Source organism: Cebidichthys violaceus, unplaced genomic scaffold, assembly GCF_023349555.1.
Source record: "Cebidichthys violaceus isolate CVI_PGR_0920_01 unplaced genomic scaffold, fCebVio1.0.p SCAF_11, whole genome shotgun sequence".
Classification (NCBI taxonomy): Eukaryota; Metazoa; Chordata; class Actinopteri; order Perciformes; family Stichaeidae; genus Cebidichthys; species Cebidichthys violaceus.
The window spans coordinates 1442124-1467770 of NW_027176274.1; the positions used below are offsets into that span (position 1 = coordinate 1442124).

A 25647-nucleotide genomic window follows, 5' to 3' on the forward strand; every position below is an offset into this window, starting at 1 on the left:
CTTTAAAGTAATGCCGTCTGTGTCCTCGTTTACTGTAAAAGTTGTTTCCTCCAGCAGCAACTCTTTCATGTGTTTCAGCATTAAATCTGGTGAAACTACAGCTCATAATATATTTTTAGTGAAAGTCTGTGATGAGAAGTATCCATCAAGTGTTTTGGTTGATCACTAATGTGTGATACCAGTCTTTGGGGACTTGAAGAACCGTCCTCTTCATATTTGAGAGAGACCTCGGTTTGTCTCAGTTCACTCCTGACACTGATTCTCAGGTCAAGTGAACAGAGGACTTTGATATCAGAGCCGCTGTAGTTCATGACGCTGCACTGCGTTAGAGGCGTCAGTCCACGAGGTCGGGTCAGACGTGACGTGAACCTTCATCCAAGTGTTTGGCTGACATCTGGAAGTGGATGACGACACACCACCTCAAGCTCAACCTAGACAAAACTGAGCTGCTGTTCCTCTCGGGGAAGGGTTGCCCGCACCGGGACCTGTCCATCACCATTGATGATACCGTGGTGACGCCAACTCGGACTGCGAGGAACCTGGGTGTGACCCTGGATGACCAACTGTCATTCTTGGCAAACATTTCATCCGTCACACGCTCCTGCAGATTCCTGCTCTACAACATCAGGAGGATTCATCCCTTCCTGACTGACGAGACGGTTCAGGTTCTCATCCAGGCTCTCGTCATCTCCTGCCTGGACTACTGCAACTCTCTACTCACCGGAGCCCCGGCGTCGGCCATCAGACCTCTGGAGCTTGTCCAGAAAGCCGCAGCTCGCCTGGTGTTCAATCGCCCCAAGTTCTCCCACACAACTTCCTTTCTCCGTTCTCTACACTGGCTCCCTGTAAGAGCTCATCCAGTTTAAGACTCTGGTGCTAGAATACAGGGCAGTGAAAGGAACAGCTCCTTCCTATCTCCAGACCACGGTCAAGCCTCACACCCCCGCCCGACCACTTCTCTCTGCTGCCTCGGGGCGATCGGTCGCCCCGTCGCTCAGAGGTCCTGGCGGCCGATCGACCCGGTCACGGCTGTTTCCTGTCCTGGCCCCACAGTGGTGGAATGAACTTCCCACTGACGTCAGGACAGCAGAGTCGCTGCCCATCTTTCATCAGGCTGAAGACCCACCTCTTCAGGAAGTGCTACCCTGAGCCTTCCACTCACCACTTATTGTATTCATACTAGCTTGTTGCACTTATTGTATTGGTATTACTTATAGCACTAACTGTTTCTCTTGTTTCTGTTCTTTGGCTCTGAGTTATGCTCTGCTTCAGGCTCTTAGATGCTTGTTTAAAGGAAATGTACTTATGACTTCTGGTGACTAGTAGTTCTTTTGATTACCAATGTTGATGCACTTATTGTAAGTCGCTTTGGATAAAAGCATCTGATAAATGACTGTAATGTAATGTAATGTAATCTATAATTCATAAAACAGAAGAAACACGTTGACATCCTGCTCACAAGTTACCACGGGAACGGAGGCTGCCGAGGCCAGATTGTGTTTTTCAATGTCTCCTTCACTTCCTTCACTTCCTTCATGTCTCCTTCACTTTCTTCATGTCTCCTTCACTTCCTTCACACCTCCTTCACTTCCTCCATGCCTCCTTCACTTTCTTCACTTCCTTCACTTCCTTCATGCCTCCTTCACTTCCTTCATTCCTCCTTCACTTCCTTCATGTCTCCTTCACTTCCTTCATGTCTCCTTCACTTCCTTCACTTCCTTCATGCCTCCTTCACTTCCTTCACTTCCTTCATACCTCCTTCACTTCCTTCATATCTCCTTCAGTTCCTTCATGCCTCCTTCACTGTCTCCCTCACTTCCTTCATGCCTCCTTCACTGTCTCCTTCACTTTCTTCATACCTCCTTCACTTCCTTCATGTCTCCTTCACTTCCTTCATGCCACCTTCACTGTCTGCTTCACTTCCTTCATGCCTCCTTCACTTTCTTCATGCCTCCTTCACTTCTTTCACTTCCTTCACTCCCTTCATACCTCCTTCATGCCTCCTTCACTGTCTCCTTCACTTCCTCCATGTCTCCTTCACTTTCTTCATGCCTCCACTTCATCGTTAAAGCAGTAAAATAATTGGTTCCATAATGAGGATTCAGAATGAGTCATATAACAGAAATAAGTCAACATGTTTCTTAAAGTTTGAAGAAACTCGTCTGATGGAAACAAATACATATTTTGTGTTTGTTTGTCACATTGTGTAAACAGACATTTAAAGGGTTAAAATCCCAAAATAAACAAACTCTTGGTAGTTATGATCAGGACTGATGACGCAGTGAAGGTGAATAATTAATATGAATATGTTATGTTTATGTCTGTTTTGACACCAGAGTAACTTTCAGCTAAGTGAGCGTTTTGGTTAAAATGAGGACGGAGGCGGAGCTACAGCTGTCATCACATATCCACGAGTGAATGAACAGTCAGCACTGAGCGGTCTTCATCAGGACTGCGGGGGTGCGGTTTGATCCGATCGGACTGAATGTTCTGAGCAGACAAACACTCATCATTGTGACTCAAAGCTGATCTCACTCCCACTTCAAACCAGCCAGGAGAGCCCAAAGACAGAACATCTGGTCTGCTTCCGGAGAGATGACGGAGATGACCTTCATGTAGAGCGTGGTCCACTTCAGGGCCTTCAGGTGGAGGAGCTCACTGCAGGCTGACCTTTAGGTATGAAGGGAGGAGGAGCATCAGAGGAGCATCAGTCTACCCGTCCATTCAAAGGAACCTGAAGTCACACGTCACAGATGTTTCTGTGACGTGAAGAGGATGCCAGATGTTTGGGATGATCCAGAGCTGCAGCGTTGAAGTGGCACAGAGGACTCTTCTGGGTCAACGCTCTCTGACCTCTGTTGTTCGTTTAGTGCTGATGTACAGATGAGGTCATTGTTATCGTCTTCTACTGCAGAAGGTTTGTGTGACGGCTTAAGGAAGCTGCAGTGTTCAGTGACAGAACTACTGGGTCGGGTTTAGCAAAAGATCGTGATTTGGGTTGAAATAAATAGCCGAGGCTGACCAGAACATGACTCTTTGGTTGTTGCGGTGATCCGGCTGTGAACTAAAGACCCGATCGCCGTCTGAGCCCACATTCACTTCCTGGGTCGCCGGTTTAATTCCCTTCTGTCTGAGCTGCAACGTGTCAACGCAGATGTGAATGAAGTCTCTATTCTGGTGTGACGAAGATGAAGATGAAGGAGCTTCTTCTACTCTCTGCTAATCCCTCTCATGTAGGTCACATGGCTCAACTCAGCAGCCGACGGAGACGCTCTGTGTGAGTGAAGAGGACGGAGTCGTCCTGATGTCTCTCGTTGGTTTGTGGACTGATGTTTTAAAGCCTTGAGTTCAGTGAACAGGAAGTGACCATATGTGGACTGAGGAGGAGTGACGTTGACGGACCTGTCAATCACGCCCACAAGATAATCACAAACAAAATGTGTAAATTCACAAAGACAGCTTTTGGATCTTTAGATTAATATCATTTTAATCACAAACGTACAACTTTTGATCGATTGAAAGTTTAATAATGAGGAAACAAAAGAAACTCAGTACTTTAAAAACCTCGTGTCTCCAGATGTGTTGAAGCTGTGGAAAAGTGTGGCGACGATGAAGAAGAGTCATCATCGGGGTTGATGAAGAGTCGCCTGCTGTAACACAGTTTGTCAGGAGAGGGCGCTGTTGTTCTACTCTGTCAGAGAAGCAGCTGAGTCTGATTGATACTAGATATTAAATGTAAAATAAACGAGTTTATTTATTGGCTTTAATTGTTGACATGAGCATGCAGGGACTTAACACATATAATGCTAATTTTACATTTACATAGACAGCTTTTACAGTGTTGGTTTGATTATAATATTTATCTTTTGATGAAGTCTTGTCATTTGGTTTCCATGAGTGTTGAATCTGTTTCATCTTAGAGTGTGGAGATCTGTGGGTTCTCTAGAGACCAGTTCTACGCGAACATTTATCCAGATATTTAGAACCATGATCCATACAACCTCTCATGGTGATCAAATCAAACAATGAGATTATTGTTCCATCGCTCTGTGAAAGCTTTGATCATGAAATGAGTCCAACCCTCCTGATGACAGGACAGACTGATGTACAGTCATGCACCTGTTTAGAGCAGCAGCACATGTCTGTGCAGATTGGTGTTTGTGTTATGAGATTACCTCATGCGCTGAGCACACACACACACACACACACACACACACACACACACAGTCTGCTGGTCAGACCCCCCCCCCTCCCTTGCACCTCCTCTCTCTTCCTCTTCCTCACTCACACAGCGGAGCCTCTGCCAGCCAATCGGCGGGCTTCGTCCCGCCTCCATCAGCAGCCAGTGCTGGAGGAGGACGGGATTGGCTGGCGTGTGATGTGGAGCTTTGGAAGGCAGATGAAAAACGCCAGGTCTGCTGTCTGCCTCTGGGGACCGGCTGCCTCAGCGTAATGGGAGCCAGCGCTCGCTCTGCTCGGGGGCAGTAACATCCAGGAAGCCACACCTTTTATCGGACTCCTCTTCTCTCCGTGATGTCCTGCTGCTGCGGTGCGGTGCGGCTGCTCTGAAGCTCTCTACCTTCATGTGGAGAAAGAGAGCGCTGGTGGGCTCCGTCACTCCTCGCCACCCATCCTCTGTGGAACAGGTCGATCAGCCGGCGCTCTGCTGCCGCTGGACTCCCACTCCTCCATGTACGATAACTTGTACCTGCATGGATTTGAAGACTCGGAGGCGGTGAGTGGAGGGAGGAACGAACCAAAGCACGCTGTGCTGCTGTGTGTGTGTGTGTGTGTGTGTGTGTGTGTGTGTGTGTGTGTGTGTGTCGTTGATCTTCTGTTCATGAACACACACCGAGAATGAGTGGGATGATGAGCGTGCACGCTCCTCGGGGGAGTTAGGAGAGGCTTTGGGGGAGGGTGTGTGTGTGTGTGCACGAGTGTGTGTTTGTGTTTGAGAGTGTTCTCACAGCTACATGATGACAGTCCTCCTCCTCTAGTCTGCACATCTCAAACTGTTTCTTCTTCAGCGTGGCACGATGCTCGTTAAGCTGAGCATTCTGGGTGTTTTTTTGCACGACCCCCCCCCCCCCCCCCATCACATTCCATCGAGGTTTTTGCTGCACGATCGCACATCTGGATCGAAACCGAGGAGAGAGAGAAACGTCACATTCCCTCGTCGTTGAGTAGAGTCACGCCCTCTGTACCAGTCAGAGACGCTGTTACCCACCAGCATGAGATAGAGATGCTTACAGAGGCAGGAGGTGTGTGTGTGTGTGTGGGGGGGGGGGGGGGGGGATCCCACTGAGCCAGAATCTGTGGAGACCTTTGTGTTACTCCACCTGACATCCTCTCTGAGATGAAAGAAGGGCTTCACAGGAAGAGTGAGGGAGCGTCTGTCTTCAGGGACGTCTTTTCACGTCTCGTTCATCTCATCTGAGGAGCTGAAGGAATGTCCAGCAGCATTGATCTGCTGCTTTCACAGCCTCCGTTTGTTCCAGATGTGTTCTCCTGTAATCTGATGGTTGAAGCAGCAGAGTCTCCCTCCTGATCTACTGTAAATGCACAACATAACTTCCTGCAGTGTGTGTGTGTGTGTGTGTGTGTGTGTGTGTGTGTGTGTGTGTGTGTGTGTGTCTGGTGGTGCTGTTGTTTCAGCTGCTGGAGGTGAGATTATTGAACACACAATGCAGAGCTACTGTAGTCCTTCAGGCTGTTCAGCAAACAGGTTCTCTGTAGAAGTCCTCATATCTCATTCATGCGTGTTTTGTCATTGACCGCTTCAGATTGAAAACGGAGAGTTCAGTCTATGCGGGTCTTCTTTGGTCCACTGGATCCAGTGGATCCAGACTGCTGTGCACCGGGTTGTGGGCGATGTTGGCGGTGCTTCAGAAGACATCTCCGGGACTCTTTGCTATCAGCACTTGTCGTTATCTGGTGGTTGTCTGGAGCCAGACTTGTGTCTCAGCAGACAGATAAAGACCTTCTCTCCAGTTTTAAACTGCGACTCGTCGTTTGTCCCTCTGACCCTGAATGTGACGTTGATTTAAGTGATGCAGGAGGTGGAGTTAGTCTCAGACCTGCAGTTACACCAGAGTGACCTCTTTAGCCCAACTCAAAGCTCTACATAAGTTAAGTTAGAGTGGCTGACATTTTAAAGCCTCGAGTTCAGCTTTTTGTCCGTCACTGTTTCTGTTTTTAGTCGTCGCCATCTTGTTTTTTTTTGCAACCAGATGTGATTTAATAATTAACTTTAGTGACGTGGAAACACACCCGTGGTACCTGTCAATCAGCGTGTAGCCCCGCCCCTAAATCATCCCCTGCTTTATGGTCTGTTTGACTCTAAATGTTCCATAATGTACTAAATGAACATCATGCTGTATTGAAGAAGACTGTAAACTAGAGATTGAGACCATAAACTCATGTTTACAATGTTTACTGAGGGAATAAATCAAGAGAGAAGTAGAGTCATTTTAGACTAGACTTCTATACAACCAGAGGAGTCGCCCCCTGGTGGACACTAGAGAGAAGTAGAGTCATTTTAGACTAGACTTCTATACAACCAGAGGAGTCGCCCCCTGGTGGACACTAGAGAGAAGTAGAGTCATTTTAGACTAGACTTCTATACGACCACACTTCTTTTTACCGGCTGCTCGTTGTCATTGAGTTGTTCTTATTCAGACTTCTTCCACAGCTGCCAGACGTTGTGATGTTCTTGTAACAGATTGCTTATTTATAAAAACATCAAACTACAACTTCAAAGTAATCTGAGTACCTCACTGCTTGTTGATGGTGGATGTGATGAAGAATGCTTTTAGCCTGTTAGCCTGTTAGCGTGGGTCCGATAGAGGCGGAGGTCAGTGGAGGAAGACGGATGGAGACGGAGCTCTGGCGTCTGAACAGATAAGACTCGAGTGTGGCACGATGGACTCAGGACCGGCCACTTGACACTCTTAGATAATAAGCTCACAAACAGCTCGCTGTGTGTGTGTGTGTGTGTGTGTGTGTGTGTGTGTGTGTGTGTGTGTGTGTGTGTGTGTGTGCAGACAGTTAGCAGACTCGTTGCTTGTGTCATTTAGTCATTTAGTCATTTGGGGAATTCTTCAAAGAGCCTCATGCTCTGAAGACTTTGTCTTTTCCAGTAAAACTGAGCTGAACGACATGTTTGTGTGATTAGAAGCAATGAAATCGGCAAGTTTGCACCTGATCCTCTATCAGACCTGATCCTCTATCAGACCTCCATCAGTACAGAGACCATCAGAGAGAAGATGGTCTGTTTCTTTAGAGTTATTCTTGATGATGTCATTGGGGCCACCGGGTCGGATTCTGGTGAAACCAGATGAACTCATGCAGGTTCACCAGAACCTCCTTCAGCTCAGACTCCAGCAGAGACCTGGGCCACCGTGGACAGACCCAGATCCAGGAGCAGAGCTTCTCCTCTCTGCTGGAGACCCCAGGACGTACTGCTGGACCCGCTGGAGGGAAGGGAGGCACGGGAGAACCAGAACCAGGACTGAGAGGGGCAGACTGTCAGACCCTGCTGCAGTAGAATGAGAGGTTTTCTAAAGGGACTCTGGTGCTCAGAGACACTACAGCTTTAGTCCACAGGGACCAACAGAACCAACAGAACATGAAGGTTCCTCGTAGTAACTTTAAATATTTATTGGATATCTTTTGTTTCTGGACTGTTGGTCAAACAGAAGAAACGTTATGAAGGTGGATATTATATATATTATATATATATATATATATATTATATTGTGGGTCTCTCCACTCATAGACTGTGTTTGTAATGAGGCCGTAAACAGCAGTCATTTGAATCCAGAAGAGACTCCTCTGAATGCATCGTTAGCAGAGGAGATCGCATTAGTCCTCTCCGTCCAGATCGGCAGATTGATTCACTGACCTGCTGCAATAACAAATCCTCTGATGCACCTTTTGACATTTATTTTCATTAAATTATTGATATGCGATCGTTGTGTTTCCTCTCTGGAGCCATGCAGTCATACAACAGTGAAAGTCTCCTTCTTTATGTCTTCTTTTAAAGTGAATAAAGTGGATACGACCATGCAAAACGTGTGTTGTGAACGTGATCGAGGACGGTAACTGGACGAGATGGTTGAGGAGGAAGAATAAAAAATGATGAACAGGCAGAATTTAAAGCAATAAATCATCACACCTTTAGTCCTGACGTCAAGTAGCCCTTAGTAAGCGTGTTTCCTGTGTGTGTGTGTGTGTGTGTGTGTGTGTGTGTGTGTGTGTGTGTGTGTGTGTGTGTGTGTGTGTGTAAGAGCCTACTGTAGTAACGGGTTATTTTAACCCAGATGATGATCTTTTCCTAAACTTAACTAAGTAGTTTCCTGTGAAGACGGAAGTTTATTTTGAAAGGGCCGTATTTATGTAACGACCTGAACTTTGGACTAACTTTGTGTAAGACGTCAAACGAACCGTCGATACGTGGACATGTTGGGTGTCTGACCCGACATACGAGTGTATATCCTGAATAATATATCCTGATGTATTGTGTTTAGTGTAGTTGATGTGCATCATCTGTCATGTGACTAAATGTTGTTTAACTTGATGATACAGTACTGTCCTGTGGTGGTGTTTGGGTTTTTTACTGAACCTCATTTTATTTTCCTCAATTAAAACTAAAACTTACACTTTGTCTTTAAATGATTATTCTTAATAATTATCTTATTATTATTTTTACCGGAGTCTTGAACAAACAAGGTTGCTTTCTTAAGTCTGTGGAACATATTGTGACTCCTGTCGTTATAGATCTCAGCAGAGCTTCTACTTCATGGAGTCAGACTGAGCCTTTATTGCGGAGGTGCAGACTCTTTATTGCGGAGGTGCAGACTCTTTATTGTGAAGGTGCAGACTCTTTATTGCGGAGGTGCAGGCTCTTTATTGCGGAGGTGCAGGCTCTTTATTGTGAAGGTGCAGACTCTTTATTGCGGAGGTGCAGACTCTTTATTGCGGAGGTGCAGGCTCTTTATTGTGAAGGTGCAGGCTCTTTATTGCGGAGGTGCAGGCTCTTTATTGCGGAGGTGCAGGCTCTTTATTGTGAAGGTGCAGACTCTTTATTGCGGAGGTGCAGGCTCTTTATTGCGGAGGTGCAGACTCTTTATTGTGAAGGTGCAGACTCTTTATTGCGGAGGTGCAGGCTCTTTATTGCGGAGGTGCAGACTCTTTATTGCGGAGGTGCAGGCTCTTTATTGCGGAGGTGCAGACTCTTTATTGTGAAGGTGCAGACTCTTTATTGCGGAGGTGCAGGCTCTTTATTGCGGAGGTGCAGACTCTTTATTGCGGAGGTGCAGGCTCTTTATTGCGGAGGTGCAGACTCTTTATTGTGAAGGTGCAGACTCTTTATTGCGGAGGTGCAGGCTCTTTATTGCGGAGGTGCAGGCTCTTTATTGCGGAGGTGCAGACTCTTTATTGCGGAGGTGCAGGCTCTTTATTGCGGAGGTGCAGACTCTTTATTGCGGAGGTGCAGGCTCTTTATTGCGGAGGTGCAGGCTCTTTATTGCGGAGGTGCAGACTCTTTATTGCGGAGGTGCAGGCTCTTTATTGCGGAGGTGCAGACTCTTTATTGCGGAGGTGCAGACTCTTTATTGCGGAGGTGCAGGCTCTTTATTGCGGAGGTGCAGACTCTTTATTGCGGAGGTGCAGACTCTTTATTGCGGAGGTGCAGGCTCTTTATTGCGGAGGTGCAGACTCTTTATTGCGGAGGTGCAGACTCTTTATTGCGGAGGTGCAGACTCTTTATTGTGGAGGTGCAGGCTCTTTATTGCGGAGGTGCAGGCTCTTTATTGCGGAGGTGCAGACTCTTTATTGCGGAGGTGCAGGCTCTTTATTGCGGAGGTGCAGACTCTTTATTGCGGAGGTGCAGGCTCTTTATTGCGGAGGTGCAGACTCTTTATTGCGGAGGTGCAGACTCTTTATTGCGGAGGTGCAGGCTCTTTATTGCGGAGGTGCAGACTCTTTATTGCGGAGGTGCAGACTCTTTATTGCGGAGGTGCAGGCTCTTTATTGCGGAGGTGCAGGCTCTTTATTGCGGAGGTGCAGACTCTTTATTGCGGAGGTGCAGACTCTTTATTGCGGAGGTGCAGACTCTTTATTGTGGAGGTGCAGGCTCTTTATTGCGGAGGTGCAGGCTCTTTATTGCGGAGGTGCAGACTCTTTATTGCGGAGGTGCAGGCTCTTTATTGTGGAGGTGCAGACTCTTTATTGTGGAGGTGCAGGCTCTTTATTGCGGAGGTGCAGGCTCTTTATTGTGGAGGTGCAGACTCTTTATTGCGGAGGTGCAGGCTCTTTATTGCGGAGGTGCAGACTCTTTATTGCGGAGGTGCAGACTCTTTATTGCGGAGGTGCAGACTCTTTATTGCGGAGGTGCAGGCTCTTTATTGTGGAGGTGCAGGCTCTTTATTGCGGAGGTGCAGACTCTTTATTGCGGAGGTGCAGGCTCTTTATTGCGGAGGTGCAGACTCTTTATTGCGGAGGTGCAGACTCTTTATTGCGGAGGTGCAGACTCTTTATTGCGGAGGTGCAGACTCTTTATTGCGGAGGTGCAGACTCTTTATTGTGGAGGTGCAGGCTCTTTATTGCGGAGGTGCAGGCTCTTTATTGCGGAGGTGCAGACTCTTTATTGCGGAGGTGCAGGCTCTTTATTGTGGAGGTGCAGGCTCTTTATTGTGGAGGTGCAGGCTCTCAGATCAGAGCTGTTGGTTCTGGTGTCGGTGAACACGGTAACGTGATATCGCTGCATCACCTGCTCCACTGTCAACACGACGCTATTGTGTTGACATGTGAAGTGCAGCGAGCTGCTTTGTGTGAGTAAACCGTGGAACAGTGGAAGTAATAGATGAGGTCATGAAAGAGGATGATGACGGGACACGCGTGACTAATAATGAGCTTTAACATTCAGAATCCTCTGTTTGTTTTTGACCGCTTGTTGGACATAAAACATGATATTCCTGTTCGTAGAGAAGCTGGTGCTCCTCAGTGACGTCTGTGAGGTCCGGAGGTGAACGCTGAGAGCAGGAAGTCGGCCGACGTCGTGCGTCGTCGCTGAACCGCTTTGATTGCAGGACATGAAAGTGAAGGAGTCGTTAATATTCATGAAGTCGTTTAAGTGTTATGCCGTTTCACTGGGACGTGTACGGCGTTGCATCATGCGACATGGTTCCACATCATTTCTTACACTTGGCCACACGTTGTTGCAGTATTTTCCTGTTCAAGCCGGCAAATGTTGGTTTGATGTGAATACCAACAGTCTCACTGACAGTTTGTGAAATGAAATCTACTTTCATGAACATTTCATGGACTTTTGTATCCATCACCTTACACAAATAAAAGCACTTGGTTAGGTTTAGAAACACGTCGTGGTTGGACCAGCGACACATGTCTCTCTGGTCGTAGCATGAATACAGTCTTTTCAAAATAAACTGTGTTAAAGCTGCATTCTCTCTAGTGTCCAGCAGGGGGCGACTCCTCTGGTTGTATAGAAGTCTAGTCTAAAATGACTCTACTTCTCTCTTGATTTATTCCCTCAGTAAACATTGTAAACATGAGTTTATGGTCTCAATCTCTAGTTTACAGTCTTCTTCAATACAGCATGATGTTCATTTAGTACATTATGCTCCATTTAGAGTCAAACACACCAGAAAGCAGGGGACGCTTTAGGGGCGGGGCTACACGCTGATTGACAGGTCTCTACCAGAGACGTATACGGCGTCTCTACGTCACTCCTCCTCAGTCCAGATGCGGTCACTTCGTACGGTGGTTCATTACTGCAGCAGCAGCCTCTCATCTCTCAGGTGATCAGGTGATGCTGGTGTCGGGGGGGAACCACTGACCCGTGGACACCTTTAGCTTCACTAGAAAGCAACGCTCAGCATCAGTTAGCTGGTGGACCTGAGTGGCTCCTCTCCTCCCGGTGCTCATGCTAATGCAGCGATTACTCAGCTGTAGCGCAGCGTGAAGTACAGATCCGGTGTTACATAGCAGCAGCATCTTCTCACTCCATCACGATGATGATGGAGAACAACAGCTAGCTGGACCAGAACACAGAGTGACAAACGCTGCTGTGATGTGAAGTCATTTCACTGCATACATTATACAAAGACATTATGAAATACATGTTTCTCGTTTGTGTTTATACTCTATGTCACGCTTGAGCTTGATGTTCTCACGTCTTATTTTCACCATAACTGCTGAAAAACTGCCCACGTATTGTTAAATAGCAAGTTTTATAAATCTAATTACTTATTCTGATTTCTGGGTGAACTTGTTCCAAGACTAACCTTTATAAAATGAATGAAACTCACTTTTAGCTAACATTGTTGTCTCTATTTAAAAGATTTTATCTCGCTTATGTCTTGATTTGAATTACTTTTATCATAGTTTTATCCTCAAACACTTTGTAACATTGTTTTTGAAGGTGCTTCATAAATAAAGTTATTATTATTATTATGTATTATTGCGGTCCACTTTAAGATAAATATTCTAAATTGAAAGTATTAATAATTAAATAAGTAATTAAAACTTGTTTCACCTGTTTCACAGATGACAAAAGATATTGAGATAAAGAGATTGAGACCATGAACTCATGTTTACAATGTTTACTGAGGGAATAAATCAAGAGAGAAGTAGAGTCATTTTAGACTAGACTTCTATACAACCAGAGGAGTCGCCCCCTGCTGGACACTAGAGAGAATGCAGCTTTAACGCGTGAAGCTTTGAAGAACCAGATGTTGTCTCCTGGTTGTGTAACTGAGGCTTTGGAGGTGTTTTTCTACGGGGGTCCCCCTCCACATCGGTTACCATGGTAACAGACGAGGCAGGGCTTCTACAAATAAAACGTGTTGTGATCCTCCCGGTCGGTTCATCATCTTTAATCTGTCGCTCTTTGATCCGTGACTCATTCATGAGCCTCTCGTTCATCTCCTGCTTCTATTTGCACTGTTTTACATGTAAATGTGTTCTAACAGAACTTATCAACATGACTATTGGAGCTTCATGTTTTGTCCATGTGAGTGATTTAAAGAGAAGCTGTTTAGCTCTAAATCACACGGTGAGGAGTCTTCTCATGGACCCTAGCCTGATTTAAGTCTTTTTACTGGACTGTCGGATAATAACAACATTTGTGTGGTTTAGTTATTGCAGCGGCTAGTTTGTCACTTTGTTTGATTTGTTTCAATGTAAATAATTGGAGGTAAATAATGTTTTTAAAAGTCTGTAAATTGTGCGGTAAAGGTGCTTAATATCGTTTTAGTTGTATGATTTGATTTTGTTTTGTTTTATTTGTTTTCAGTCCAGTCAATAACTCAAACCAGTAACTGTATGAACTTATGAACTATTTATGGGCTGAAAGAGTTTATAGCATTTCCATTCAGTATCCAAATATACACTTTATAGTTCCCTCTATAGATCAGAGATAAATATCTTGTAAACACGCTGAGTAAAAGTGAGTAAAACCAGATTTCTTTATAGTTTAGAGGGTATGATTAAAATGTTGTTATGTATTTATTCTCATTATTATCTACCAAACAACTTCCTCATTTTGGTTTAGTTTAGTTTTAGTTCATTTTGTAAAAAACTAAAAGTTAAATGAAATCTTAGGTAGAGAGGTAACAATGAAACACCAAATATGGTTTACATTTTGTACGACCTCGTCTTCATCATTTCAAGTGTTGAATATGAAAATAAATATTTATTATCCGTGGTTTTAATCTGTTTCACCAGTATAACGGTAACACTGGCAATAACAGGTAATAATTGGTGATGAATGGTAATAACTGGTAATAATCGGTAATAACTGGTAATAACTGGCAATAATTGGTAATAATCGGTAATAACTGGCTATAATTGGTAATAACTGGTAATAATTGGTAATAACTGGTAATAACTGGCAATAATTGGTAATAACCAGTAATAACCGGTAATAACTATTAATAACTGTCAATAATTGGTAATAACTGGTAATAATTGGTAATAACTGGCAATAACTTGTAATAACTGGTAATAAATAGTAATAAATAGTAATAACTGGTAACGTTTCCGTCTTATGTGTCCTTCAGGGCTCAGCTGATTCCTACACAAGCCGACCATCGGACTCGGATGTTTCCCTGGAGGAGGAGAAGGAGGGCGGCCGGCAGGAGAGGGAGCAGCAGGCCACCGTCCAGCTGGAGAGGGCAAAGGTAAGATCGTATTCATTCATTAATATCTGCACCACAGTACCGGAGTATGAAGCTCAAAGAAAAGACAACAGACTCAGTAAATGACAAACTAAAGAGAGACTACAGCTGCAACAAAACCAAACGGGTTCCTGCACCTTGAAGAAAAATGTAGTGCTTTTAATATTATTAAGGCGAGGAACATTTCTGATGTTGTTGTAATACTCATTCTGGCCACAAGAGGCTGAAGGGCACCACGATCACATGTTCTAAATTGGACTAAAAGCATTTATATTTTTCACATGTTCTTAAGATACATGGTAAATTATAGTTGAATTAAATGAAGCCAGTAAAATTAAAATATGTATATATATATACAGTATATATATATATATATGTATATATATACATATACAAATAAATATAAATATTTTAACAAATCAAGTCATGATAAATGAATAAATGAAATAAAACCAGTAAAATAAACAGAATGTAATCAATCAGTTCCCTCTGTAACGGCCTCGTGGTTCAAAGCATAAAAATGCAAAAGATCAAAGCTGAAGAGAAGTGTTTGAAGGAGACATCTTTGTAGAAGACTTTTTGGCCTTGGAGTGAGATTCCCCCCCCCCCCCTCTGTGTGCTGGAGTGATCACCTTCATCAGGAGCTCTGAAATAGCTCCTCTTCATCACCCGTCGCTTTGGGCTGTAATAACTCTCTGTGTGCTTCTGTCTTCTTCTCTGACAACATCCTGATGTAACGTTTCATCTCCTGTGAGGCGAGCTCTCTATTACATGTTCTCGTTGCCTCCTCGTTGCTGTGATCGCTCTCCTTCTCTCTGCCGTCTTGCAGACTAAAGCGGTGGCGTTTGCCGTGAGGACCAACGTGAGCTACTGCGGCGCTCTGGATGAGGACGTCCCGGTGGCCGGCACGGCCGTCTCCTTTGACGCCAAGGACTTCCTCCACATCAAGGAGGTACAGCTCCAGTGATGCTCAACCTGTGGCTCTGTATGGAGGATTTTATTTAATTTTATTTATTTTAATTTTTTATTTTATTTTATTTGATTTATTCTTATTTTTTTATTATTTTATTTTTATTTATTTATTTATTTGAATTTTTTATTTTTTTATTTTAATTTAATTTAATTTGAAGATATCAGCCACATTTATAAAATAATGTTAACAGCCAAACAAAAATAATCTGATCTGACCAATAACTCAGAATTAGGTACCGAGTAACGTTTCTCTTCTCCTCCCGGATCTCCAGAAGTACAACAACGACTGGTGGATCGGCCGTCTGGTGAAAGAAGGCTGCGACATCGGCTTCATCCCGAGTCCTCTGAAGCTGGAAAACATCCGACTCCAGCAGGAGCAGAAGAGAGGACGCTTCCATGGGTGAGATCAGGAGGAGAGGCTGTGGAGGAAGCAGCAGATGCTGTAGAGATGAAGAGAGCTGGAGGGTTTACAGAGTAAAAACCTGGCAGTTGAGAAAGACAGGAAGTCAGGTGGTCCAACCTCTCAGAGGTGGTTCTGGATCTGGGCCACCACAGAGCGTTTCCATCAGATGGCGTGAGGTGTTTCAGCCACCGAGGTCTGTAGAGATGTAGAGTGACATCGTCTTTCCTCAGTTACACCGGAGAGAGACAAAAAAATATATCTTTAGGTGATGATTTTTGCAAACTACGGAAGCCCTGAGAGGTCAAATAAGAGAAAAAGTCTGTTTTTTTGTTTGTTTTTTCTCCTGTTTTAAAACACCTTTTGACAGGATCATCTTTTTAAGTTCCTTAAAAAACTATTTTATCTGTGAATTATTTTTAGTATGATCTTTCCATCTCTAGAAACAGTAGAACAATGAGTTGGCTGGTGAAATGTATTTTCTTTGTTGTTGTAATACTCATTTCGGCCACAAGAGGCTGAAGAGCTCCACTACCACATGTTCTAAATAAGACTAAAAGCATTCATGTTGCCTTGCAGGTGAGTTTTAAACATATATAACTTACTAACATTACTAACATAACATATATGCACCTTGTGTTTAGAGTGTTTTATTCTCTTTGGTTTATTTATACAGCAGATATCAGCAATAAGCGCTTTACATCAAACATCAACAGACAAAAGAAACATATTATAAATGGTCATTTAAGAGACAAACGAATAGAAACTAAAGACAAACTAAAATAGAATAAGACATGTATAAAATAAAACATGCAGTGTAATAAAAGACACTATTAAGCATAACAAACTAAAGGTTCAAACAAAAGGTGCATTATACTGTGTGTAAAATAAAACCTCTTCACTTCTTCAGCCTCTTGTGGCCGAAATGAGTATTACAACAACAACCACTTTTAATGAATTAATTAAGTTTAATGAATCTTAAAGTCATAAACAGTTTAGATCACCAGAGTGTGTTCCTCTCAGGACCTCCACAGGTACAGTTACAGCCGAGTCATTTTATTAATCCTAATACATCCTCTGTATATTGATATTATTTATTTTAATCTCTTTAAGCTCAAGGCTTCCTCAACACTCCAGGGTTCATGTTGCTTCTTCACTTCACTTCTTAACTCTTATATTTAATCTTTGTTGTTGTCTTTTACTTTTTCTATTTTAGTTTATTTTTTTACATTACTCTTATTGCTGATGTGTTCTATTTTGCACTGGTGTCAGTATTCTATCTTTTACAGTACATACTTGTTATTTTATTGTTTATATATGTTTGTATTGTTATTCTGTTGTTTATATATGTTTGTATTGTTCTTCTATTGTTTATATATGTTTGTATTGTTATTCTGTTGTTTATATATGTTTGTATTGTTCTTCTATTGTTTATATATGTTTGTATTGTTCTTCTATTGTTTATATATGTTTGTATTGTTCTTCTATTGTTTATATATGTTTGTATTGTTATTCTGTTGTTTATATATGTTTGTATTGTTCTTCTATTGTTTATATATGTTTGTATTGTTATTCTGTTGTTTATATATGTTTGTATTGTTCTTCTATTGTTTATATATGTTTGTATTGTTCTTCTATTGTTTATATATGTTTGTATAGTTCTCCTATTGTTTATATATGTTTGTATTGTTCTTCCATTGTTTATATATGTTTGTATAGTTCTCCTATTGTTTTATATATGTTTGTATTGTTCTTCTATTGTTTATATATGTTTGTATTGTTCTTCTATTGTTTATATATGTTTGTATTGTTCTTCTATTGTTTATATATGTTTCTATTGTTCTTCTATTGTTTATATATGTTTGTATTGTTCTTCTATTGTTTGTATATGTTTGTATTGTTCTTCTATTGTTTGTATATGTTTGTATTGTTCTTTTATTGTTTATATATGTTTGTATTGTTCTTCTGTTGTTTATATGTTTGTATTGTTCTTCTGTTGTTTTGTCTTCTGGCACAGGGATTAATGAAGTTCTATGTCATCTTATGTTAAAGTTGAAGTTTTTATCTAGTTATTTTGTGACATGATGTGGTCACATGTTTCCAGTGTTTTACATGATTCGGACTCTCCTCTCTTTCTATTGGCTGCCGTCCTCACAGCGGTAAGTCCAGCGGGAACTCCTCCTCCAGCCTGGGGGACGTGGTGTCGGGGACGTTCAAGCCGAACCCAAACTCTGCAGGTCAGCGTCTCTCTAGATCTATAGATCTGGAACGTCTGTGTCACTGTCACGCTGCATAGCGTCTGATGCACTCGCTCACCTGATCTTTCATGTGTCTTTCAGGAAAGCAGAAACAGAAAGTGGTGAGTATCAACATCAACGTTTTCACTCAAGAGCTAAAAACTACCAATACAGAAAGAAATGAGTAAAGAGTCACAACTTTACCTCCTGAAGTCTATTCATCAAATCTCTAATTTGATAAATGTTAACCAATTAATTTCTCATGCAAATAGAAAGAGAGTTCCTGCTTTTCACTCTGTTATATCATATTAAATGAAATACCTTTGGGATATTTGAAGACTTTGATAGGCAGGCTGCCTGTTTACAGAGACACTTATGACTATTAATTATTGACTGTGTGTGTGTGTGTGTGTGTGTGTGTGTGTGTGCAGGCCGAGCACGTCCCCCCGTACGACGTGGTTCCCTCCATGAGGCCGGTGGTCCTGGTGGGACCGTCCCTGAAAGGTTACGAGGTGAAGACACACCGGGACATCAGCGCATTTATTAACCAAAGATATGAATACACAATACTCTAGGCTGTGTACTTAACGGCATTTTCTTCATCACTGTGTGAGGCCTTTATTTATATATATATATATATATATATATATATATATATATATATATACATAATTTGAAGTTTTACCACTCGTTTACTAACTCATCTAGGTTCCTTACAGTTCATTGGCTCTCCTTTTATAAGGAAGAATTGATCCTAAGTTATCTAACCGCGTTAATAACGTAGGTGGGTCTACATCCAACCAAACATGTGCAGCGTAACGCACAACACTTAATTTACCTTTATAAGGCTGTAATACTCATTTGAATCACGTGACCACAGCTGCTTTCAACGACGTGATTTAATGTCGTCTGTTTCCTGAGATGTTGTGATTTGTGTCTCATCTTCCTCTCACTTGGTGTTCATTATTCAAGCCTCTGCTTGTGTGTCTGTCGTGGTGTTTTCTTGTGTTTTTTCCAGTTGATACATAGATATGAAACTTTTTAAAGAAACTTTACCTTAACGAGACATTTCTCCTTAAATAAAAGACAAAACAACCAATACAACAATAACTCCGTCTAACGGTGAAGCTCCCTGAGCTGCTTTGAAACTGATTATCAGTGGTTATTTGGAAGCGGGGGTGGGGGTGGGGGGGGGGGGTTAACAGAAGAGGGGGTGGAAGCTCAGAGTCGGTCGTCATGGAATCACAGTCTCCCAATACTGGCGTTGCCGTGGTAACAACCTTCTGGGTAAACTGCATCAGTCTGTAAAAGTGGAGCACGGTTTGAAATTAGAAACAGAGAATAATGTGAGCGGCTTCAGAGAGACGCAGAGATTTAAGCTTTTAATCACGTTAGACTGACTCCTTTTTCTAGGTTTATTGTTACTGTTTCTACAATTTAATAAAGCTCATGAAGTACAGTGGAGTTGCAGTGTATTCAGATCCTTTGCTTTAGTAGAAGTAGCAACAACACAAAGTCATCACTGGTTCCCTCCTCAAGCAGCCAACAGGATTCTTCCATTAGATTTTTGGATTATTACATAAAATAAACAAACAAGTGTGTCAAACAAGTGTTTCTGATTCTTCCAGGTTTAGTTCATCAAGATATCACTAATGAACTCCACTGTTATGATGTTTGAAGTGTAAAGTAAGACGTTAGGCTGGAAGGAACTCAGCATAAGATATCATCAAATATAAAAAAGTAAAGTGCACAATAGAACATTGAACTTTAATAAAATACAGCAGACCGTAAATGTTGTCATCAGGTGGAGTTGAGTCACTGACGGTGCTCGTGTTAACAGAAGTCACTTCCATCTGACATCTACTCCGTGTTTCAGCTCAAAGGACACGTCAATCCTCCGTCTCCGTCTTCTCATTTCCTACAAATCAGAGTGACAACCGGCAGCCGACGCACAAAGCGTTGCCTGTTTGGATTCACGTTGTCACGGCCTCGAGTCAAACGGACCGGCTGTCTTTAAGGACGACCGTCTCAAAACATCTTGAGTTTCTGTTTCATTTCCTCCGTCTGGTCACTTTGCAGTTTCCCCCCCTTTCATCTCGTGACGCGTGGTCTTCTGTGTGGAGTTAGCATGTTCTCCCCGTGTCAGCGTGGGTTCTCTCCGGGTTCTCCGGTTTCCTCCCACAGTCCAGAGACAGTGATGACTCTAAGTTGTCCGTAGGTCTTTATACAGAATACGTCAGACCTGGACAGGGTCTGAATAACACCAAGAGTCCATGTTCAGTAGAAGTGAGATGTTGAAGCCTGTAACGTGCTCGACACTTTGTCTTTAATATTCGTCTTCTCTTTTTCCTCTCATGTCCTCCTCCTCCTCGCTGCAGGTGACGGATATGATGCAGAAAGCTTTGTTTGACTTCCTGAAGCACCGGTTTGACGGAAGGTGAGCAGTCAAAGCCCCTGCCCCCCCCCCCCCCCCGTCGTTGCAGTTTGCAGTTCATCCTCCTCCTGACGGCGCTCCGTGTGTGTTTTACGTGTCGTTGCAGGATATCCATCACACGGGTAACAGCTGACATATCGTTGGCCAAGAGGTCAGTACTAAACAACCCCAGTAAGAGGGCCATCATTGAGAGATCCAACACCCGCTCCAGCCTGGGTAAAGCTACAGGAACCGTTCCCCCTCAATGATGTGCATGTCTTGTAGGTGTCGAGAGTGTTCTTTGCGATCCTGCTTTTCGTCCTCCGTCTTGTTCACGGCCGTCCTGCTGCATGTTGTCGCTGTGTCTTCTTGCAGCGGAGGTCCAGAGTGAGATCGAGAGGATCTTTGAGCTGGCCAGGTCTCTGCAGCTGGTCGTGTTGGACGCAGACACAATTAACCATCCAGCACAGCTCATCAAGACCTCGTTAGCGCCCATTATCGTCCACGTTAAAGTGTCCTCGCCTAAGGTGAGATTTAAGGCTTCGATGCCGGATGGACATCCGTAAGACTGTGCTGATTTTGCACACAGGCTGCTCTTTCCTAGCAGGATGCTGTATCCAACTACGTCTGTCTGTCTATTATCTGTCCTACTTGTTCTATTATTGTTCTGCTACTACTATTCTCATTATTTGAATCATGTTGTAACTCTCTTATGTTCCTTGAATTCAATGAGCATGCAATCTGCACCTGAACGTCCACGCCCCCAACAGGCACTGCACTAGTAGTCCTAAAGCTGCAGGTGGTATCTTATGGGGATTGAATCTGCAGTGAGGAGACGTCTGAGGCGTAGGGCAGGACTTTTAGACGTGGTAGCCGTTGTTCAATCCATCATCTGAGATGTTTCCTTGTGTTTTCCTACTGTTCCAATGTGCTTACCACAGGTCCTCCAGAGGCTGATCAAATCAAGAGGGAAATCTCAAAGCAAACACTTGAATGTGCAGCTTGTTGCAGCGGAGAAACTATCACAGTGCCCTTCTGTGAGTGAACTTCAAACACACCTAAAGCAACGCAGCAGCTGCTTAGTTTGAAGCTTCTCATTCCTCTCTTCCTTTCGCACCACAGGAGATGTTTGATATTATTCTGGATGAGAACCAGCTGGAGGACGCCTGTGAACACCTGGCAGAGTACCTGGAGGCTTACTGGCGTGCTACACACACTTCACTTAGCACGCCACTCAACCCCCTGCTGGGACGCAACCTGGGCTCCACCGCTCTCTCCCCGTATCCTGCTGCCATTCAGGTGAACCTGTCAAATGAAATTCTCCTCCTTTGATCATTAATTTAAAGTCTGAACTCCCTGATTATTTATCAGCATGTTTGTAGGCTCAGCAGGCGGCAACCTGCCGAGTGAAGCCGATGCTTCACGCGTTAAAGCTGCATTCTCTCTAGTGTCCACCAGGGGGTGACTCCTCTGGTTGTATAGAAGTCTAGTCTAAAATGACTCTACTTCTCTCTTGATTTATTCCCTCAGTAAACATTGTAAACATGAGTTCATGGTCTCAATCTAACTGTTGCTTTTGTTGCGTAAACCTAATTCTGCTATTCATCCAAGTGCTCAATGTGTGTCATGCTCTCCTCAAGTAGCATAGTACACAAACTGATTAAACCTAGAGGACGTTTAATACTTTACCTTTAGATCCATTGTAACTGAATTCAAAGTGACAGAAGCTGCTGATCTTTGATCTTAGTTTCATTGACAGCAATGAGGAAACTACAAGCATTTTACAACTTTTTGCAGCCACTGTTGAAACCTGTTTAAAGTGTATTTCACTTTCACGTACTTATTTATTTATGTCATTAGATATACTGCTTATATCACAGCCTAGTATCACTCCATACCAAATCAGTGTTTTCTCTCTCAAACAGGCCCAAAGAAACCGCAACAGCAACCACACAACGACAGACCTTTCCCCCGTTGAGCGCCACAGCCTGATGCCCGCCGATGAGAACTACCATAACGAGCGGGCTCGGAAAAACCGCAACCGCCTGTCCTCGGGCTCTCAGCACAGCCGGGACCACTCGCCTCTGGTGGAGGAGGACTACCAGGACCCCTACCAGGATTCTTACAAGCCTCATCGTAACCGGGGGTCCCCGGGCGGCTACAGCCAGGACTCCCGGCACCGGCACTGAGCCGTCGGCCTGCTTGTCTTTCTCAAACCAACAACCGTGGACAGAAGACTTTGAGGCATTCTCGCCGTAACAAAACTACTGCACTCATTTGGACTTTAACAATCTCGTGTCGATGTGTAGTACCTCGCTTTCCATTTGGCCTTCTGCCAAATGAGCATTTGAACCTAAATAATATGGACTGAAAGTAGCACAAGAGCAGAATAGTTGCTGGACCCGATCTGCCCCATGATGTGGCTTGTGAGTGAAGTTCACTAGCAGACGTTGGCTCTTCTGGACCCTCTCAGCTGTTACAGTAGCAGGCAGGACTGTGATTACAGGCCGCTCTACCGGCCTCAAGCCAGAGCCACGTGGTCAGCCAGCCCAGGGTCACTGCAGATTAAGAAATAGTCTCAAAATGGAATCTGTTGGTTTTACGTTCAGGGACATGAATTGTCAATTATTTTATTGTCGCTCAGGATGCAAATTATGCCAATGGAAAGTCAATTAAGATCCTTATTTGTGGTTTTGTTGCCTAAACCTAACTGTTGGTTTTGTTGCCTAAACCTTACAGTTGGTTGTGTTGCTTAAACCTAACTGTTGGTTGTGTTGCCTAAACCCAACTGTTTGTTTTGTTGCGTAAACCTAACTGTTGGTTTTGTTGCCTAAACCTTACAGTTGGTTGTGTTGCCTAAACCTAACTGTTGGTTGTGTTGCCTAAACCCAACTGTTTGTTTTGTTGCGTAAACCTAACTGTTGGTTGTGTTGCCTAAACCTTACAGTTGGTTGTGTTGCCTAAACCTAACTGTTGGTTGTGTTGCCTAAACCCAACTGTTTGTTTTGTTGCCTAAACCTAACTGTTGGTTTTGTTGCCTAAACCTAACTGTTGGTTGTGTTGCCTAAACCTAATTGTTGGTTGTGTTGCCTAAACCTAATTGTTGGTTGTGTTGCCTAAACCTAATTGTTGGTTGTGTTGCCTAAACCTAACTGTTGGTTTTGTTGCCTAAACCTAATTTTTCGTGGTTGTGTTGCCTAAACCTAACTGTTGGTTTTGTTGCCTAAACCTAATTTTTCGTGGTTCTGTTGACTAAACCTAACTGTTCAACATTTTGTTGCCTAAACCCAAACCTACCTTTCGTTTTTAACGTAATGTCGTTCCGAGGGACACAAAAACAACTGAATAATTTATGTCCTTGTCCCCGAAATCAATGGATTACATTTGGTGACTATTTCACAAACTCCCGTGAGACTGTGCTGTATATCAACGGTGTTTACATTCGATAAAACTAAGACATTCAATCTCCTTTCTGATCACAGAACATGTTTGTTGCACGCGTCCCGGAGCAGATCGAAGAACAGTGCAACGCGTCTTTAATGCTCCTCAAGTTGGTTTGCCACTGTGCTAAAAAATCCCTGTGGAAGCCTTCTCCCAAATCCAGTTTTCCGCGTTTTGTTTTTGAAGTGACATACATGGATGGTGTTGTGGTGTTCTCTCCGAGGTTCATACAGTAGCTACCCTGTGCCCCCTTCTTGTCATGAACCATATGAAGACATAATATATCAGAATCATGCAGATGCTAACAGATTTGGATGCTCCAAACCTCAGGAATGAGAGGTCATTTAGACCTAGAAGTGTGCTGACAGATGTAGCGTTTATCACCCATCTGATGGGATTTGATTCTGAGCGTTGTGTAAAATTGTGACGAGATCGTATGATTTAGTTGTTTCAATAAAGCTATTAATATAAGGAAGGAACACTTCCGGGACTAGGAGTCCCGTGTTCTTTGTTTGGCATGTTTGGCAGGACTTTATTTGAGATATAGATTTTAGTGAGTGACTTATATTGAGGGCTTCCTTCTGTAAATACAATCAAAATAATCCTTCATTTATTTAAAGTTTCACTTTTAGTGTTTTCCATTAATTTCCTCTTTCACAGCCGTGCATTCGCCCTCCAACATCTGATGAAAAAGATACATTTCCTCCATCTTAAATTATTATTAAAGGTTTTATGAAACATGTTTATTGAGTAGCAATTTAAAAGCCCCCCCCCCCAGCGTCCAAATTGTCACCTTTTTCACTGTTTTCAATTTGAGTTCCACTAAAGATTCCTATTGAGAGAACCTATCAGAGAGCAGGACTGCACTGCATTTGTCTTTGACTCGCTACGTTCATTGAAATGTACAGCGGTTCCTTTTTAATCAGAAGAGTTCACCTGTATGCTGCCAGCTAATACAGGCTTAATATACGTTTAAATGACATATTCTTGTATCTTGTAATTTACTATTTGTTGAGAATCTCTAGTTTATTTCCAGTGATTGTGGAACAGGAGACTTCTGCTCTGATCTGCCATACACAGTAGCTTTTATTGATTCAAAACTCTGAAGCAACAATTTAAAAGATGTGAATACTGCCTGTGAGAGAATGATGCATTGATTAGAAATTTGTGTGCGCTGTCATTTTACAATTGTAATTAAATAAACTGCCCTTATGCTGTTGTATGGATAGCACTGGTTTTTGTTCAAAAACACACACACACACACACACACACACACACACACACACACACACACACACACCACCTGTTGTTTGTCTTTATTTCTTCATATGTCGAGGAAACAAAAGTAACATGTAATATAATTTTTTAGTCTGAAAGTCAAGATTAAAGGTCTAGAAGATCGGAGTATCATAGAAGAAAATGAACGAATAAACATTAAGTTCAAACAAGAAACAAAAACAGATACAGTCAAGATAAAGGACAAGGTACACATTTAAATAACCAACATGTAGAGCAAGAACAGAACAAATAAACTCAAGGAGTGTAAATATAAATATAGGTATGTGAATGAATGCAAACAAATGTTAAGTGCAATGGTGAAAGCAGCTTTATGTTCCCTGAGGATATTCTGTCTGCAGCAGTCAATCATTACATTACATTACATTACATTACAGTCATTTAGCAGACGCTTTTATCCAAAGCGACTTACAATAAGTGCATCAACATTGGTAATCAAAAGAACTACTAGTCACCAGAAGTCATAAGTACATTTCCTTTAAACAAGCATCTAAGAGCCTGAAGCAGAGCATAACTCAGAGCCAAAGTACAGAAACAAGAGAAACAGTTAGTGCTATAAGTAATACCAATACAATAAGTGCAACAAGCTAGTATGAATACAATAAGTGGTGAGTGGAAGGCTCAGGGTAGCACTTCCTGAAGAGGTGGGTCTTCAGCCTGATGAAAGATGGGCAGCGACTCTGCTGTCCT

General features: G+C 43.0%; 1 protein-coding gene across 3 annotated transcripts in view; it reads left to right on the forward strand.

Annotated features, from left to right (window-relative positions):
- cacnb4a (calcium channel, voltage-dependent, beta 4a subunit) overlaps positions 1–24880 on the forward strand; it is a 30340-nt gene extending 5460 nt beyond the window's left edge. Inside the window, exons 1-13 of one of the 3 annotated variants that reach the window (XM_068736799.1) lie at positions 4106–4735; positions 14082–14201; positions 15028–15150; positions 15443–15570; positions 17728–17807; positions 17910–17929; positions 18239–18319; positions 20186–20244; positions 20348–20457; positions 20596–20747; positions 21162–21257; positions 21343–21519; positions 22146–24880. In XM_068736799.1, the coding sequence (XP_068592900.1) occupies positions 4691–4735; positions 14082–14201; positions 15028–15150; positions 15443–15570; positions 17728–17807; positions 17910–17929; positions 18239–18319; positions 20186–20244; positions 20348–20457; positions 20596–20747; positions 21162–21257; positions 21343–21519; positions 22146–22409 (1455 nt within the window). In that variant the 5' untranslated portion in view covers positions 4106–4690 and the 3' untranslated portion in view covers positions 22410–24880. Of the gene's footprint in view, positions 1–4100; positions 4736–14081; positions 14202–15027; positions 15151–15442; positions 15571–17727; positions 17808–17909; positions 17930–18238; positions 18320–20185; positions 20245–20347; positions 20458–20595; positions 20748–21161; positions 21258–21342; positions 21520–22145 lie in introns of those variants that run through there. The other 2 variants (XM_068736791.1, XM_068736808.1) reach the window with 2 other exon arrangements.
- The last annotated feature ends 767 nt before the right edge of the window (positions 24881–25647 follow it).